This window comes from Glossina fuscipes, unplaced genomic scaffold (assembly GCF_014805625.2).
Source record: "Glossina fuscipes isolate IAEA_lab_2018 unplaced genomic scaffold, Yale_Gfus_2 127, whole genome shotgun sequence".
Classification (NCBI taxonomy): Eukaryota; Metazoa; Arthropoda; class Insecta; order Diptera; family Glossinidae; genus Glossina; species Glossina fuscipes.
Window position 1 is genome coordinate 436,654 of NW_023998470.1, and position 17,026 is coordinate 453,679.

Here is a 17,026-nt window from a genome sequence, read left to right on the forward strand (position 1 = left end):
TGTCATTTGCTTAAAGAAATGAAAAATTTTACACTTGCGATATACAATTAATATTTATTTAAAGTTTGACTTTTCTATGAACTATACGTAATACTAAAATAATTATGGCATGTAATTTAAATTAAAATTTTTAAATTATGTTTTATAAAAAAATTTCGTTGTTTATTGCATGTATTTTGTTATTTACTTATTTATTGATTTTTTTATCTTAGACTTTAGACTAATGTAACTGAGGCAATGCCAATTAGAATAAATACCAACACCAAAAATTTTTATTTGAGCATTTTACGCTTAATCCCCAAAACTAGAAAATTTGTTAAACTAATATGCAGGCATGCATGAATCGTTTGTTATGCCCTTAAATAGGATTTATTTAACTACGGTTACCGGTTGCGCTTTAGCCTAAACATTAAGGACGGAATATATCGCATGCACAACAAACAATTTATTTTTATTTTGCATTATGATTTAATCTTATTAAAGGAATTTAAACTATTTATAAGATTTTCACTATATTTTCATATTTCTACGTTTGCTGCCAATGTTAATCCATTCTACCGGTATTGAGTTATTAATTTCATATCTTGTTGTTGGGCAATTCGACAATTTATGAATACGTTCACAGCGTCGACTTATAGTCCAATATGCGAAACCCTTTGGACATCTATAAATTTGTCCTTCGACGCGTTGTGATTGTTGAGAGTATTCACATTTTATGAAAAGTTGACTACAGCTGTCGTCGTTTAATGGGAAGTGGCCTTCATTAGGGCATAGCGGTTGAGTAGAGCGCACTTTAATCTGTTGGGAAAATGATAAAATATATTTCTTCTTTTTTAACATTGTATTCAAGCTGAAGCGTTTATTTTATGTTAGTTGCCTTTAGCTACTAAGTCGACTTCGGATTGATAGCAAAAGAATCCGACCTTTCCTTTCCCGACATTTGATGGAAAGCTTAAGTAATCTTTGTGGTTTGATAGGATATTGAGATTATTTCATTGATGAAATTTTAAATTGGGTTTTATCTGACTGTTGTTGTATTAAGGGAAAAGTAACAATGCATTTTGAGGTGACATCTTGCAGGTATATATTCTAAACTTGTAAAAACAATTGAGTTTAAATTTCATATACACATATTTCATAAGTATTAACGTGATAGCGCATGTCTTCAGTTGATTTCGTAACACAATCCCAATTAAGAAAATTCAGTGCTTCTATTTTCATTTGCCTCAGAGTGGAGTTTTTCAAGATTTAGCTGAACGGACGAATATAACAAATTTGATACTTTTCGTTGGAACGTTGGCACTTACTAAGAATTATTTCGATTCATCAATAATAGCTACTAATTTATATGTCATCCGCTTGAGATAAACATATCCTCATTGTTTCGAAAATTACCAAAGTGGTGTCACTAAAACAGCTGGTTGGAATTTGGTTTAAAGTAGTCATTCTACGAACTTATTGAGTGATATGTCAGACTTTGCACTTGTTCGTACTCACCATGTGATTGTGTTTGTATTCATCGTGATATAACGTATTCACTAATTCAGTCTTTAATTGACAGTTGTCACCTTTGCGAGGAATGTCACAGCGGTTCAGTGATTCATGGAAAACTGTACTCTTAGGACATTCGAAAACTACAATACTGTGATCATAACTTTCAGGTACCTCTGTGCATTGATAAAACATATTGCAGTTTTTCGGATGACGTTTGAATCCCGTCGGACAAACGAAGAGGTATTGCCCTTCTTGTGTATCTGGGCATGGAATGGATGTGTTTGGCCTTTGAGTAGATGTGGTCTCCGGAATTGCAGTAGATGTAGTTTCTTTACCTTTGTCCGTCGTTGTAGTCTCAGGTTTAGAAATAGGTGTAGTCTCTTTAGGTCTTTCAGTAGTTGAAGTCTCTGGTTTGTAGGTAGTTGTGGTTTCTGCAGGTGCCTCGGTAGTTGTAGTTCCAGGTCTAGAAGTCGTTATAATGGTTGTAGTTTCCGGCGTATGGGTAGTTGTAGTTTCTGTGGCGTTTTCGGTAGTTGTATTTTCCGGGATAGCAGTAGAAGTAGTTTCTTCAGGTCTCGGTGGAGTTGTAGTCTCCGGCCTAGAAGTAGTCGTGGTTTCTTTAGGTGTCTCGGTAGTAGTTTCTGGTCTGTAGGTAGTTGTGGTGTCCTTAGGTTTATCGGTGGTTGTTGTATCTGGTCTATAAGTAGTTGTAGTCTCTTTAGGTTTCTCGGTGGTTGTGGTTTCCGGTCTGTAGGTAGTTGTAGTTTCCTTAGGTTTTTCAGTGGTAGTAGTTTCTGGTTTATAAGTAGTTGTGGTGTCCTTAGGTCTATTAGTAGTTGTGGTTTCCGGTCTATAGGTAGTTGTAGTGTCTTTAGATTTTTCAGTGGTAGTTGTTTCCGGTCTGTAAGTAGTTGTGGTTTCTTTAGGTCTCTCCGTAGATGTGATCTCCGGTCTATAGGTCGTAGTATCCTTAGATTTTTCCGTAGTTGTTATTTCCGGACCGTAGGTAGTAGTAGTTTCAGGCCTTTCCGTGCTGGTTGTAGTTTCTTTGGGGCTTTTAGTTGTTGTTATTGAAGTTGTTTGAGGTCTTTCGGTTGTGGTGGCTCCAGAAGAACAGTTGCTGGAAACTTGATCGGCGTAGTTACATGTGTCGAGAGAGATATCCCAAACGGTACCCTTGGGACAACGGAAACTATAGACTTGATAATTTCCATTCGTCTCTACATCAACGCAACGATAATAATGATTGCAATCCTCGAGATCTGGGAAGAAACCTTCCGATGTGCAATTGTAATTAATTGATTCCAGCGTGGTGCTTTCGTAAGCATCAGTGGTTGTCGGTTCCGTTGTCGGCACGTACCCTGGTTTGTTCGTGGAAGAAATGGTAGACGTAGACTGAGTTGTTGTCGTTATCGGAGAATCAGTAGTGGTTACAGGTTTCATACTTGCTGTCGTACGTTGCGTTGTAGTTGTTGGTGGAAACTGAGTAGTTGATGTTGGCATTGCTGTGGTTGTGTGTTGCATTGTTGTAGTTGTGAGTTGCATTGTTGTTTGCATTGTAGTCGTTGTAGGTTGCGCAGTTACTGTTGTGGTTTCCATCGTTGTTGTTATCGGTTGGGTGCTTTGCGTTAAGGCTGTTGTGGTTGACGTTGCTGTGGTTGCCACTTCAGTCGGTTTTGCTACTGTTGAGGTGGTGGTTTCATATGTAGTACTTGTAGTTTCAGGGCTTTCAGTTTGGCCTATACATCTGTCGACATTACCAGCATGATCGCAAGTTTGCTTTTCTTCGCTCCACGCTGTTCCTCGACCACAGACAAAGTTGTGCTTTTCATATTTATCTCCACTCCTAAAGCATCTATAGAATTTTCGGCAATCATTGGGATCAGCCATAAAACCTTCAGACTCGCACTTTGTGCCTGGTGGAAGATTAGGTATAGTCGTCGTTGAAGTAGGTTGCGTGGTAGTGGTAGGATAATAATTTGTACTTAATATTTCCGTTGTACTTGATGCTTCCGTTATGGTAGATGAAAATATGGCCGTAGTGTTCGAATACACTGCAGTGGGTGTTGTTGGTTCTGTGTTGAGAGTTGTGGTAGTTGGTTTTCCTGTGCTTGTGGTACTTGGGTACATAGTGGTTATCGCTGTTGGCGTCCGACCAGTTGTTGTAGTTGATATTTCAGTAGATGTAGTTGTTGGATACATTGTTATATCAGAAGTTGAAGTTTCAATTTCTGGATTTTCCGTATGGCTTTCACAACGTTGCACATTTCCCGCATAATCACATGTTTGTTTCTTCTCACTCCAACCCGTGCCCTTCGCGCACATAAATTCATGTCTTACGTAGCCTTTATCAGTCTTTTCACAACGATAGAATATTCGGCAATTATTTGGATCAGCCATGAGTCCTTCCCCATTGCATACGTTGTCAGGTGGCAAATTTGGCAACGGGGTGGTGGACGTAGTTGATATTGTTGTAGATATCGACGACATAGTCGTTGTATCATAAGATGTTGGAGATGTTTGGCTGGTCGTTGGCATCGTAGTAGTTGTTATTGGCCTGGATGACGTTGTTGAAGCTTCTGCGGTTGCCGCAGTTGTATGTTGTGCGCTGCTGGCGTTTGTTGTGGAGCTGTGTTTGTCCGTTGTAGGTTCGTATTCTATTGTCGCAATTTCTGGCTCATGCGCCTCGATTTGCTGTTGACACCGTTCGATATTACCAACATAATCGCAAGTCTGTTTTTCTTCACTCCAACCGGTACCGTTGGCGCATTTGAATTCATGCTTTTCGTAATCATTGCCATTCTTAATGCACCTGTAAAATTTTTGACAGTTCTCGGGATCTGCCATAAACCCTTCACCAGCGCACTTTGTGCCAGGTACTAGATTAGGAAATGGCGTTGTGGAGGCTATTTGCTGCGTTGTATTGTATATGTTTGTGGACTCTGTAGTAGACTGAGTCGTAGTAGGACTCATAATAAGTGAAGTGCTCCCACTGACAGCTGTTGTGACTGAGGTGGCAGTTGTAGTGTGACTGCCATTAGAGCTTTCTTTGTGGCAGTTGGGGTCAGTTACAGCACTGTGGTGGTTACAAGCTTCAATTTCTGCATCCCAAATGGTATCATTCTCACATTTGAAATGATGCTTTTCAAAATCTCCTTTTTTGTTGTCCACACATCTATAGAACTTTTGACAATCCTCGGCGTCTCCAAAGAATCCTTCTTTTGGACATTTGCTATTTGCAGTTAAAAGTGTATTTGATTCAGGTTTCATCGTCGCTGTAGAAGGCTTAGTAACTATTGTTGTGGAGCTTGGATATTCGGTTGTATTCATAGGGTATTTAGTTACTGTAGTAGTTTTAGGTGGCACACTTGTGCTTGTCGTTGGGGTAGTGGTAGGATGAAAGCCTGGTTTGTTGGTCGTTGGTTGCGACTGGGGCTTGCTTTCGTCGTTATTCAAGTTACATTTATTCATGTCGTGATTGCAAGTTTGCAAATCGCTATCCCACACCGTGCCAATACCGCATTTAAACGAATACTTGGAAAATCCTCCTCTACCATTGTTCACGCAACGATAGAATTTCGCGCAATTGTTTGGATCGCCAAAGAAACCCTCCGTTTTACAAATCGCTTGCGGTCGCGGTGAGGTAGTCGAAGTGGCGGGTTTACTTGGTGGTATTGTCGATGTAGGCTTTTGTTCTGCAGGTCTACTAGTAGTTAGGGAGTTAAGAGGCGGTCGGCCTTCAGTGGTAGGTGATTGTGAGACATTGCTACCGCATCTGCGATTCTTAACTGCCCAGGCATGATTGCAAGCTTCGATTTGACTATCCCATACGGTACCGGGTCCACAAGTAAAAGCTACTGTATCGTAGCCGCCTTTGTTATTTTGTACGCAACGATAAAACTTAGCACAATTTTGTAAATCTTCTAAATATTGTCCATTACTATTGCAGCTGTCTGTGGGACTCACGCTATCAGAATTTTGATTGTTTGAACTTGAACTGGTATGTTGCGTTGTTGAATTTGTTTGAGCAGAAGTTGAAGCTATTTGGGTAGTAGTGGAACTTTGATTATTGGAGCTTGTTTGAGAGGTGGTATTTTGAGCGGCTGACTGAGCGGTGTTGGTTTGTTGAGAGCTGCCATGACTTGTTGACGCTGGTTGTGAGCTAGTAGACTCTTGATGTGACGCTGAGGACGCTTGTGATGACGTAGAACCAGTTTGGGAGACAGTGTTTTGAGCAGTGGATTGGGTTGCGTTGGTTTGCTGAAACGAAGATTGCGTTCCGGCGTTTTCTTGAGGTGCCGATGAGGAAGCTTGTGACGTTACGGAACTAGAATTTGTATGCGAGTTACTAGAGGTAGTTTCATTTATGTTGGATTGATGTGTGGTATGATTGCTGGTCGAGTGTGATTCCGACGAAATCGTTGTTGATGGCATTTTACATTTCAAATTTTGTGCTTGTCCTGGATGGTTGCAGCTGTTAGCCTCAGGATGCCAAACGGTGTTAGGTGGACATTTAAAAGCAACCATGGTATAGCCACCTCTGCCGTCGTCGACGCATCTATAGAATTTTGTGCAATCAGTTTTATCATCTAAAAAGGATTCTTCACTTTCGCAATATTCAGCAGGTCTGAATGGTTTCGTATTCGTAGTTGTAGTCATTTGGTTTGTAGCAGGCATGGAAGACTGATGTGAGGAACTTGTACTAGTTGCCAATGAATTGTTGGACTGAGCAGTTTGCGAAGTGGTAACTGATGTTTGTAACGATGTGGAATTTTCGCTAGTACTTGATGATTGTGTAGATTGACTTGACTCAGATGCTTGTGATGAGCTACTTGATTGCTGCGCGCCTTGAGATACATGAGAATTTGCAGTTGAAGGTTCTTTTTGTGGTTTTGGGACGCCTGGTGATTCTGGAGATGGTCTTTCATTGGCCATAACCCTGCATTTTTCCTTTTGCACATCTGTAGGATGATTGCAACCTCTTGCAATTGGATCCCAAACCGTACCGGGAGCACAATCGAATCCCACTATAGTAAAGCTACCATATCCGTTATATACGCAACGATAAAAACGTGAACAGTCGACTTTGTCTGGCAGATAAGTTTCAGAATTTTCACATTCTCCATCTGAATTTGCAGGTTTCATTGCGGTGGTGGTATGCTCGATAGCAGGCTCGGAATTCGTCTCATTATTTGCAGAAGTACCTGACGGAGATTGATTTTGATTAGCAGAATTTGTTGAGTCCGCCTGGGCTTGTGACAAAATTGTTGAGGTTGTTTGATTATTGAAAGCATTGCTGTGGTTCGTGCTTGAGCTAGTGGAGCTCAACCAAGAAGAAGAAGAAGAAGAAGAAGAAGTAGAAGAAGAATTTGAGGAAGAACTAGAGCTTGATGTACTATGATGTTGTTGGTTCGTCGATGTATTTGAAGTATTATTGCGATAACTAGTTTTTGATGATTCTGTAACTGAACCTACCAACTTCAAATCTTGTTGTTCGTTTTGGCAGCCTCCTTTAGCACGTACTTTAAATATATGATTACAAGATTCTAATGACATATCCCAAGCTGTATTTTCTGAACAGCGAAAACCAATTTTATTAAATGTGCGACCATTTGATATACAACGATAAAATATAGTACAATCATTTGGATCACTTATGAATCCATCAACTTCACACTCAGGTCCATCATCATCGTTATCAGCATCCCCTGCATGACTAGACGAACGTGCTGATGAAGTCGAAAAGGAAATTACTGAAACGCCGCTTAATCCTGTTAGGCCATAATGTTTCCCTTGATTGTATATGCCAACCAAAGCATTACCATTATTTGCAATGCCGCCAACAGCATGCATCCATCGATTGTCAACACCACCTCCAATACCTCCATTAAAAATAGTTCCCCTAACATTTACGTCATCCAAACTGGCATCAACAACATCCATACTACCATTAACATCGTCGTTTGGCGTTGTATCGATTTCGTTGATGTAATGTTGACATTCCTCACGATTGGCCAGCAGTGGTGGCATGCATAGCTTTAAATCACGCGAGAATACCGTACCCCTTTTGCACGCTAACAAATATGCCTTTATGTTGCCATTTGTTTGTACTTCACAACGATAATAGTATTGACAGTCATAATAGTGGGCAAACAGACCTTCAGCCGGACACGAGAATACCTCAGGCATGTTGTTATTACTGTTGGCACTGATAACGTCGCTGTTGCTATCGCTGCCAGTCATGGCATCACTGTCGCTAAATATTAAATTTTCCGTGTCATCGTGCTGGAGCAGTGATGAGGGAATGCCTGCAATGATGATTTAAAGTAGCACAAAATTTTAAAAAGAATTTTTCTTGATATGCTTTTAAGAAACAACAAAGAACTTTAAATAATAAAAACATCTATCACATTTATTGAGGCAATCAAACAACATACTGCAAAGATCAAAATTAGGCGGGAATGGTGATGTAGCCTTATAATACATACGTTAGAGACAACGAGGTTACGCGACTCCTACTATCAACAAAATTCATATTGATTTTAAAATCGCTCAAACCAGTGACGATAGGATAATATAAATAGCGATGTAAATATTCATTTCTAATTACAAAATCCATAGCACTTGTGTGTGAGTACGCATTTAAGCTTATTATACCGATCCAAAATAGCGAAGAAAGAGACTTTATAAAAAACAACCGGCTACTATTTTCGAAAAAGTAATGATGAACAATGAACACTAGAATGTTACAAACAAAAGCAAAGAATGCGAGTTGTAAAAGCTGCAAAGGCGATTGAATAGAGAACAAGTAGAAAGTAGTGGACATGCGTAAGGCAAGCGCAGCCAAGACGGAAAAGATGATCTGAAAATGACATATCAATTATGAAACCAACAACCCTTCTAAGATAGTGAGTATGGAAAATACATAAGTGATTGAAAGTTTGGTTTGAATAAATTGCTTATTTGATTATAGAAGAGAAAAGAAGAAAAAGAGAACAGCATAAAGAATCATATACAATCGCACAAACGGGGACCAATTAACAAAATGCTTAGGAACACATAAGAAATTTCCGCAACAATTAATTGAAGCGAAGTAACCAAAATGCCCTAGCTCTAAGCTGTTAACGTCTCAAGATGGATTGCGAAGATTTCGAATTCAGACGCGTTAGTGAAAAAAATTTATAAAGGCATTGACAAAGATGACGCGTACTGTACACATGATATCGGCAAAAAAAAAAAAACGGCGAAGTGGTCTCCTCTTTAGGGAGCAAGGTCGCTATTCACGACGGTGGTAAATATGGGACAGACATCCTAAAAGGGATCAAAGGAGAATGAAAAGATGTTGAAGTGATACAGTTTGGAGAGAAACAGCAAGAAAGTTCAATGCGGCAAATGGCGGCAACATCAATCAGCGGATGGAGGAGTAATAACCGGTGCAAGCGTACTGGAAAAATGAATATAAGCAAATGTCGGAGGGTAGAGACCTAGTGAAGACTTGAAGAGCATTGGAAGGAAGGACATATGATCTGAGGAAATTTAGTTGCAGTAGAAATGATCGAAATGATATACAGTAGCATTTACTAAAGACAACAGCAGCCCTAGAGGAAGAAGAAGCTTATTGATGGTACGCTTCGAAGGTATGGTACCGTCGTGGACAATAATGTGTTTAGTGAAAATGATGGAAATAATAAGATTACTGATTGTCGGCATCTGTACAACTAGTGGGCCTTTAGAGAATAAACGCATATTCGTTCTCAAACATTCAACAGGTCTTTATAAAAAAGCCATCGATGCGAGATTAATGTGTATATTCGTACTCAATAACAACTAGTTTAAGTTGCACTTTCTCCAAACATATGCAGATTCAACGAAAAGCTTTATTTTGTCGCACACTTAGACAGGAAATGATTTTATTAAAAACGAAATTCGGTGCCGTTTGATTTTATGGAGCAACCTCACAAATGTAATAAAATCGATGCAAACAATAACATTATAAGTATAAACAATTTTGTTAAATAAGCGTCCAATTTGTTTACAATTTTTAATAATTGTTCAAGTATTTGTATAAAAATTGCGTGCATGCGAGAGTAAGCGTATAAAAATTTGCCGCTAACTGAAAATTATCCAAGTCACCTTGAAGCTGATGTAATTGCGATTCAGCAGAGAAGGAAGAAAACAGTTTCGCATCATCAGCATACATTAAGATCTGGCTGGAATTAACCACCGGTGGAAGATCATTAATGTATAAACTAAATAAAATGGGACCTAAGTGACCTCCTTGAGCCACGCCAGACATAACGGGGAATTCATCCGAGGTGATGAAGTTAAACAAAACCCTGAAGGATCTATTGTGCAGATAAGAGCTTATCCATTTCACTAAATAGAAAGGGAGCCAGAGGCTTGGAGTTTAAAGATAAGTAAGTTATGGTTAACCATAAGTAAGTTTTGAATTATATTGAAACGAAATCATAGCTGACTGCTTCTCTTATGAAATTCGTAAAAAAAAAAAAACAACCTAACAGGACAATCAATGTATTTACGTAAAAATTTACAATCGACAATTGCATGGAATTTGAAAAGTCATTCGGCATTTTTATACAAGATTAAGTCAACAGCGTAACGAGCAATCGAAGCATGAAAATTTTCATGATTTTTGGAGTTTGACGATTATTATTAAATAAGTGTTCTTGTTTTTGTTGTTGTTTCTCTTTTTATTTTGAAATTTTCAAGGTTCCGCGACATGTATACAAAAGCCCAACGGGAAATTGTCAGCTATCAATGAATTTTGTCATTTTTGAAATGAAGCACAAAAAAAGCGATGAATATCTAACAACGGCCTGACACTCGTTTTATATTCATTGTACGAAATGTTCTTTTTTTTCCGTTTGCTCTGTGAAACTTGCTCTATGTGCACTGAAATTCACTATAAACTGATAATTTATAGTCATTCAAAGTGTAGTGGCTTTTTTTTTTTGCGCTTCTCTTTTCGCTTGTTTTTATGCGAGTGTGACATTTGTTGTTTTCTGTTCGGTCGTATAATAAAATTTTATTTATGCCCAAAGAAAGAAAGAAAAAAAAACAACATGGAAGGCACATTTATATAATGTTACGAAATTTTTGTTTTTCTCCATCTCTTTAGTATTGAGTCAATTGAAATTTTAAACGGTTTTCGGTTTGATTCATGTTTTAACTGAAGGCGTGCTTAAGGTTTTTGTTGTTGCAGTTATTTGTTTGATTTGTTTTTTTTTTTTTTTTAAAGCGATTTTTATACCCTACGCCAGTGGAGAAGAGTGCACTTGTGTTGTCACTATTCTCTTTCGAGTAAGGAACACCTTGTAAAGTAGAACTTGAAATTCTGAATGCATCAGTCCGATTGTCCGCCTACAAGTGAGAAGAACTATTGTGAATGTTAATATCAAATTGAAAGACTAAACTTTGTCACATTTGTTAGTTTGCCAATTAATACGTCTTGATAAGTTTTAACAATAAGCTCAAGCGGCTAAGAAACACGTCTGGAATAAATAAAAAAATTTCAACTGGTACTCTTGTTGTGTAAGAAAAACAAGTTGTAAAAGATATATTTGCTCGAGAGCGAATCTTGGATATCCACTAATTAATTGTAAGCGTGTTAATCAAATTGTAAGATTGGTGTGTAGACGTTAGCTAAGGATTTATATGCTCCGATATAGTTTTCTATTTCAATTTTTGGTTCGAATCTCAAGTGCGGTAGACTTTTTAATAAAGGCGATAGTCTTAGGCGTTAGTGATTTAAGACATTAGTCTTCGAATTTATTCCTCTGGCTAAATTGATAACAACATTTCAAGTTTTACTCTTGTCAATATCACATCATTCACAAATGGCCAGTCAAAGGGAATTTGGGTAACTCTAGAAGTACGGATGTTTTGTAAATACCTATTTCAATCGATTGGGATTATTTCGATCCCCTTTTTTTGTGGAATGGCCATAGTTGTAAAAATTCAGGAAATTCAGTTTTTCGGAAACACATTCACTGGATTGAAAATTATAGATGAAAATAGGAAACAAGTTTTCGATGTTTTTTGAGTTTGGCTTGGTTTCTTATCCCTTGTGAGCGTGTTTGCGGGAGGTTCACATTTATTTTCTTATAATTGTGTCCCGGCTAATCAAGGAATGTTCGTGCTCAATTTCGATTCCCTATATTCATTTTTCTGACTGTGGCAATTCCATTGAAAAAGAAGATCAAAATGATTCCCTTTGATAAACGTAATTTTATGTCGATTATGCCGATTTATTGTTCTCTACATCGAATAAATTGCATTTTAATTTGGATATGTCACTCGGCAGCAATTTTGTGTTCAAAAGAATTTTCATTCGAAGAAAAAGGCATATCTTATCGAGTGCTACAAACTCTTTTACTCCTTGCAGTGAATCCATAATCGTCAGCTATTATAGTTCACTAGATTAAGTTTATTCAACACTGAAACCTTAAGCCGATTATAGGTACGGAATGGTCTTTTTAAAATCGCCAAAATTTTTCGTACTCGAAAGTTCTAATGTTAAAATCAATCGAAATCTTTCACTATTACGGAATTTGTAATTTTTAGATATCACTTACAAGAGTTTTAGTGAGTTATTGTAATAAGTCCTGAGCCAGTACCTGCTTTTAAGTGAATTTGTGTTGCTAATTTAAATATAAATGGGTTACGGTTGCTTGCGATATGGCAGCAGACGGACTTATATTGATTCAACAGATCCTGTTTTGATTAGGAATATCAGATCTCTAAAGTCTTCCAAGTAGAATATAATAAATCTTTAATAGGTGATCGGTATAGAGAGAAGAATTAAAAAAAGAGAAATCGACAATCGTGAACTATTTTTACTATTTTATGCAATAGTAGTCTTTAAAGTACGGTCCCACTTCATTAACTGAATCTTCCATCATAAAGAAAATTTGAAGAGAATTTCGCATTTACTTGCATTTATTTTAAGCATTAGATATGCAAGTCGTTTTAAGTTTTGGATAAGGACTCATATAAATCACAACAGATGATGCATTGATGTTTTCACTTTCCATACAAAATTCGTCATGACAGAAAGGAGAAAGCTATAGAGGTTTTAAATACTATTTTCTTCAGTTTTCTTCAGGATATAGAGTCTTTTGTAGGCTTGCTTACAGAATGTAATTGTAAGGAAGAATCGCGGTCACCTGCGAAGAAAATTGTTAAGAAGTATTTTATATAGACAGGACTTACTGTTCCAATATTTTTATATATGTAAGGATATTTATAATTAATTATATTATTAATTAATATATTAAGACGTAAGACGTAATATATTAAGACGTAATATATGTAAAACGTAAACCAAAGGCTTTTCATTTATTCATAAGTGAAGTCTAGGGATAAAAAGCGGTTTGTTTCCTTTTTGTAAAACTCAGAAATATACATCCAAAGCCTTAAAAGCCCACAACTTTTTGATTCTATTTGTCCATTTGCTCTTCTCTACGTTCTTCTAAATGCGTTATCCTTCGTCTGTTTTTTTTGTGCTTCTTGCTCTCTCTCACAAAATTCGAATTCTTTTACACAAGTGGTGGGTACTGAAAATTCGTCTCAAGACAATTATCATTTTCTTGCCCGTTTTCATATTAATCTTTTTTCGACGTATGCCTTGCTATACACTATTCTGGCCGTGACGTTATGGAAATTATATTTAAATAAAATTGAAAAAGCAACAAAAAATAAAGGCTTTTAAAAATCGCAACCTGAAAACCGTGTTACTATCCTGACGTTGCGTCGGTTTTGTAACATGTTTTATTTTTTTTTTAAATCAAATAAAATAAATTATTTTTTTTTTTTTGCTTTTTGTAACTTATAACCCGACAGTTTGGCAGCTCTGAATGGCTCCAGTGTTTTTCGCAATATCAGTCAATTTTTATTTAAATTGCCTTAAAAATGAAATAACGCTAAAGTAATTAGTTAGAAACAGGAAGGAAATCGGTATATAAATTATTTAATAATAATTAGAGTGGAAATATTGAGTAATGATTTTTATTGTTTTTTATACTAATGTGGCATTGATTTAGCATAAAGTTTATAAACACATTTTACTAAAGTTATCTCAATAAAGAAATGAATTGGCATATAAGTTAAGAAAAAAAAAACACTAATGATTATTAGTTGGCAAGCATCGGGCAAATAGGATCACTGGGTTTGAACACCAGCTCACAAGGAAGGAATTCATTTGAATAATCAGTGTGTGATGTTTAGTCTTACAATCATATTCTTAGCAACGTTGCAGAGACATTTGAAGTCAGAAGAATTTTTATTGCGAGACTATTGCTCCGAAATGCCAAACTTCATGCAAAGTTACCAGACTGTGACAATAATGACTTAACTGTGACACATTTGTCTCTTGTGATTAGTCACTAATCTGAATTCCGGAGGGCGGTAAATGTGTTGTCTTCAAACATCACGCAACAGCATAAGTTAAGCTGCGGAAGTATATAATTGACTGAGTAGGTAACGGTCTGGTGTGTGTGCAAAAAGAGGAATGAGTGTGGCTTAATTCCAAGTAAAGTGCTGCTTAGTCGCGGCGGATGAAGGAAAATAGACTTGACTCAATACCGGAAATCAAAACATGGTTTTGTAGATCAAAGCAGCCTTCAACATTGACAATAAAGTGAAATATGCTTAGTTCGCTCATTTAGGGTAATTAACAGGGTGTAAAGTATTACAACCCGACGAAACTATAATTGCTGGCATAACGTGACGTACGCAAAGCCTATGCAAGTAACATTTGCACCACTGCCTTGCCATCTGCCATACCATTCGCTGTATCCACCAAACGTTGCTCTTTCTGATTAACGTCTAGTTACGCTGATGACTCGTTGCTTCTCTGAACAAACCTACGTTGTTTATGACATCCATGAAAGAGATTCCTTCTCTGACGGATACTTAGTTAGAAAGATGATAAATGTAATGGTTAACCAAGGACAATATCTTGAATAAAGTATCTTTAGATCGCTTATGTTAATTTATTTATTTACTTATCTTGATTGAGTAACCATTCAAAGTATGTCCTTTATACTTGTAGGCACAGTGGTGATCAGTAAGATTTCCAGGCAGGGGAGGAGGAAAGACGAAGGTGTGTTATGTTCATCTACAACTCTTTTTACTAAAAAAACAGGCTTCCATATAAACTTATTCACATACCCAATACACAAACTCTTTGTATGATGATTGGTATATCTCAACTTAGAGATAATCTGGTCCCACTAACTACACCTAACTACACGTAATTTTGAGTGTAGTAAATCAATCTGCAAAACTCAGTTCGAATTCAATAAAGAAGTCATCTGTTTGCAAGCTCTGTTCATATTCATTCATTCGCGAACTCTGTCTCAGGGAATTTTATTTATAGTAATTTATTTATTTATTTTTTCTATTCCCTGTAAGAAGTCGCCTTTTATTGCAACTGTTAGCAATGGTTCCGTCTATAAGTAATTAATGTATGCAGTAATTTGGGCTGTAGAAATACACAAGCAGTCATCATCAGAGCGTTTTCGGCTGCACTTAAAGAAAGTCAGACCTTAAGTTTAGAAACCTTTTGTGAAAATTAAACTTATTATAAACATTTATGGAAAATTCTCATAAAACGTTTCCCGGAAACATTTTAAGTAATTTGAAGAAAATTATTTTTATAATTTAATAAACGGAATATTTTTTTTTTTTTTTAAGCATCAGACGGTGGTTTGGAAAAGAACATGAAAGTTTTAGTACAATATAAGCTAAAGCCTCGAAATTGTGGTCTATTAAGTTTAAATGTTAACTAATGGTTGGGAAAGTGAAAATTCCGCCATCAAAAATATTATAATCAACAGCAGCTATACATGAATGTATTTAAGAGCGAAAATATACATCCATGCGTATATATGCATATGCATATTGTGATTGTATATAACTGCACGTTCTGGTTTGTGTAATCAAGTATTTTTAAGTATAATTTGCAATTTAGTCGCTCGACGGCCCAACGACAAAGGCATGCAATTAAATATTTATTGAGCTTACATAGATTTTAGGAAAAATTTCATTCATGTGCGCGCGTGTATATGAGTCTGTCGCATACATACACATACAGCTACAACGATCTATACAATATGAGGGTTATTCTCTAAGGGTTTTGTGCGCTGAATAAAATGTTAGCGAAATTATATTTTATTATGTAGTTTTAAGCCGACCCAACTCAGGCGGAGGGGATGGAGGTGTCGTTTGCAACATTTAAAAATTTTGAATTTTTGATTAAAATTATTGGGCTATTTCGGCCCGTTCATCCGTTAGTCCATCGTAAGGATATTTTAAAGCAAACATTTTTAAAAAAGAAAAGTGAAAATTGTTTCTTCTATATCCACTTGCATTCTATAGAGCAAATTTAAAAACATGGTCACGACCCGTCTATTGAAAGATTGGCAAAAACCAGAGAACCGGAACATCTTCAAAAAACGAGTCTTATAGCGATTCAAAATTTTCCAAAAGTTTTTCTGATTTACATATATTTTTCATATAACAACTGCTAATGATAATAAGTTAGGTTAGGTTAGGGCTAGATTAAGTTAGGTTAGGTTAGCTTACGTTACGTTCGGTTAGGTAAGGCGAGTGTAAGCAAGTGTAAGTTAAAAGCGTGCAAGCGCGATCAAATCTTTTCTAAAGCCAACAGTAGAACCATTTTAAATCGACAGAGTTTTCAATAAGGTCCATAGCCTTATTGTTAAATTAACAATAATAATAATAATAATGAATCGTTCTGTGTAGACGAGAATATACACTATAAGGGACAACTTGGATGGTTGCGCAGTCTTTGCAGGTTTGCATGTTAAGTTCATGCGAGTGTGTGTGCAGCACTAAGAAAGTCTTGGGATAAGTATATCTCTTGTTAAAAGGTGGGTCTGTGTGTCTGATATGCTTTGAGGTATCCTTCATCCTACGAGTCGTAACTTTTCGTGACATTTTTATGAAATTCGGTACACTGGCTTGTTGCGGTCGAAAAACGAACTCTATAGATAATGATTTATATTGAATCATTATTACGACCGATCCCTATATAAAGCTATATTTTGAAAAAGTGCTTGCATGAAAGACAGACTTCTATGTTTAACATTTCTCCGCAAAAATAAAAGAAACTTAATATTCTAGAACGAATGAAAAGAATATGGAAAATTTTAATGAAATTAGACCATCTTTGGAACATGCTTCTATATAAACATTTTTACATATAGTATTATATGGCAAAGAAGATCTTTATGATGAAAATTACTACAAAATAATCATTTAGCATCGAAGTTTACTGATCCAAGTTTGAACTTTTCATAAAAGTGAACCTTTGCATGGCAACAATATATAATTTTTCGTAATTTTATAAAAAAAAATGAACTTTTCCTTTGCATGTCAGCTTTTTGGGGCTTTTGTAGAGAAGTAAGCGTTTATAGGACAAGAGGCTCTAGTTATTGGACGAAAAATAAACTTTACAGGTTCACCTTTCCTCCGTATCCGATTATCG

At 36.6% G+C, this 17,026-nt stretch overlaps 1 protein-coding gene across 1 annotated transcript in view; it reads right to left on the reverse strand.

Annotated features, from left to right (window-relative positions):
- Positions 1-302: 302 nt before the first annotated feature.
- The window catches only part of LOC119640737 (mucin-5AC), a 49,817-nt gene continuing 33,093 nt past the window's right edge, over positions 303-17,026 (reverse strand). The window contains exons 2-3 of the mRNA XM_038038941.1: positions 1,498-7,802; positions 303-798 (exon numbers count right to left, since the gene is read on the reverse strand). Of these exons, the coding sequence (XP_037894869.1) occupies positions 511-798; positions 1,498-7,802 (6,593 nt within the window). The 3' untranslated portion in view covers positions 303-510. The remainder of the gene's footprint in view (positions 799-1,497; positions 7,803-17,026) is intronic.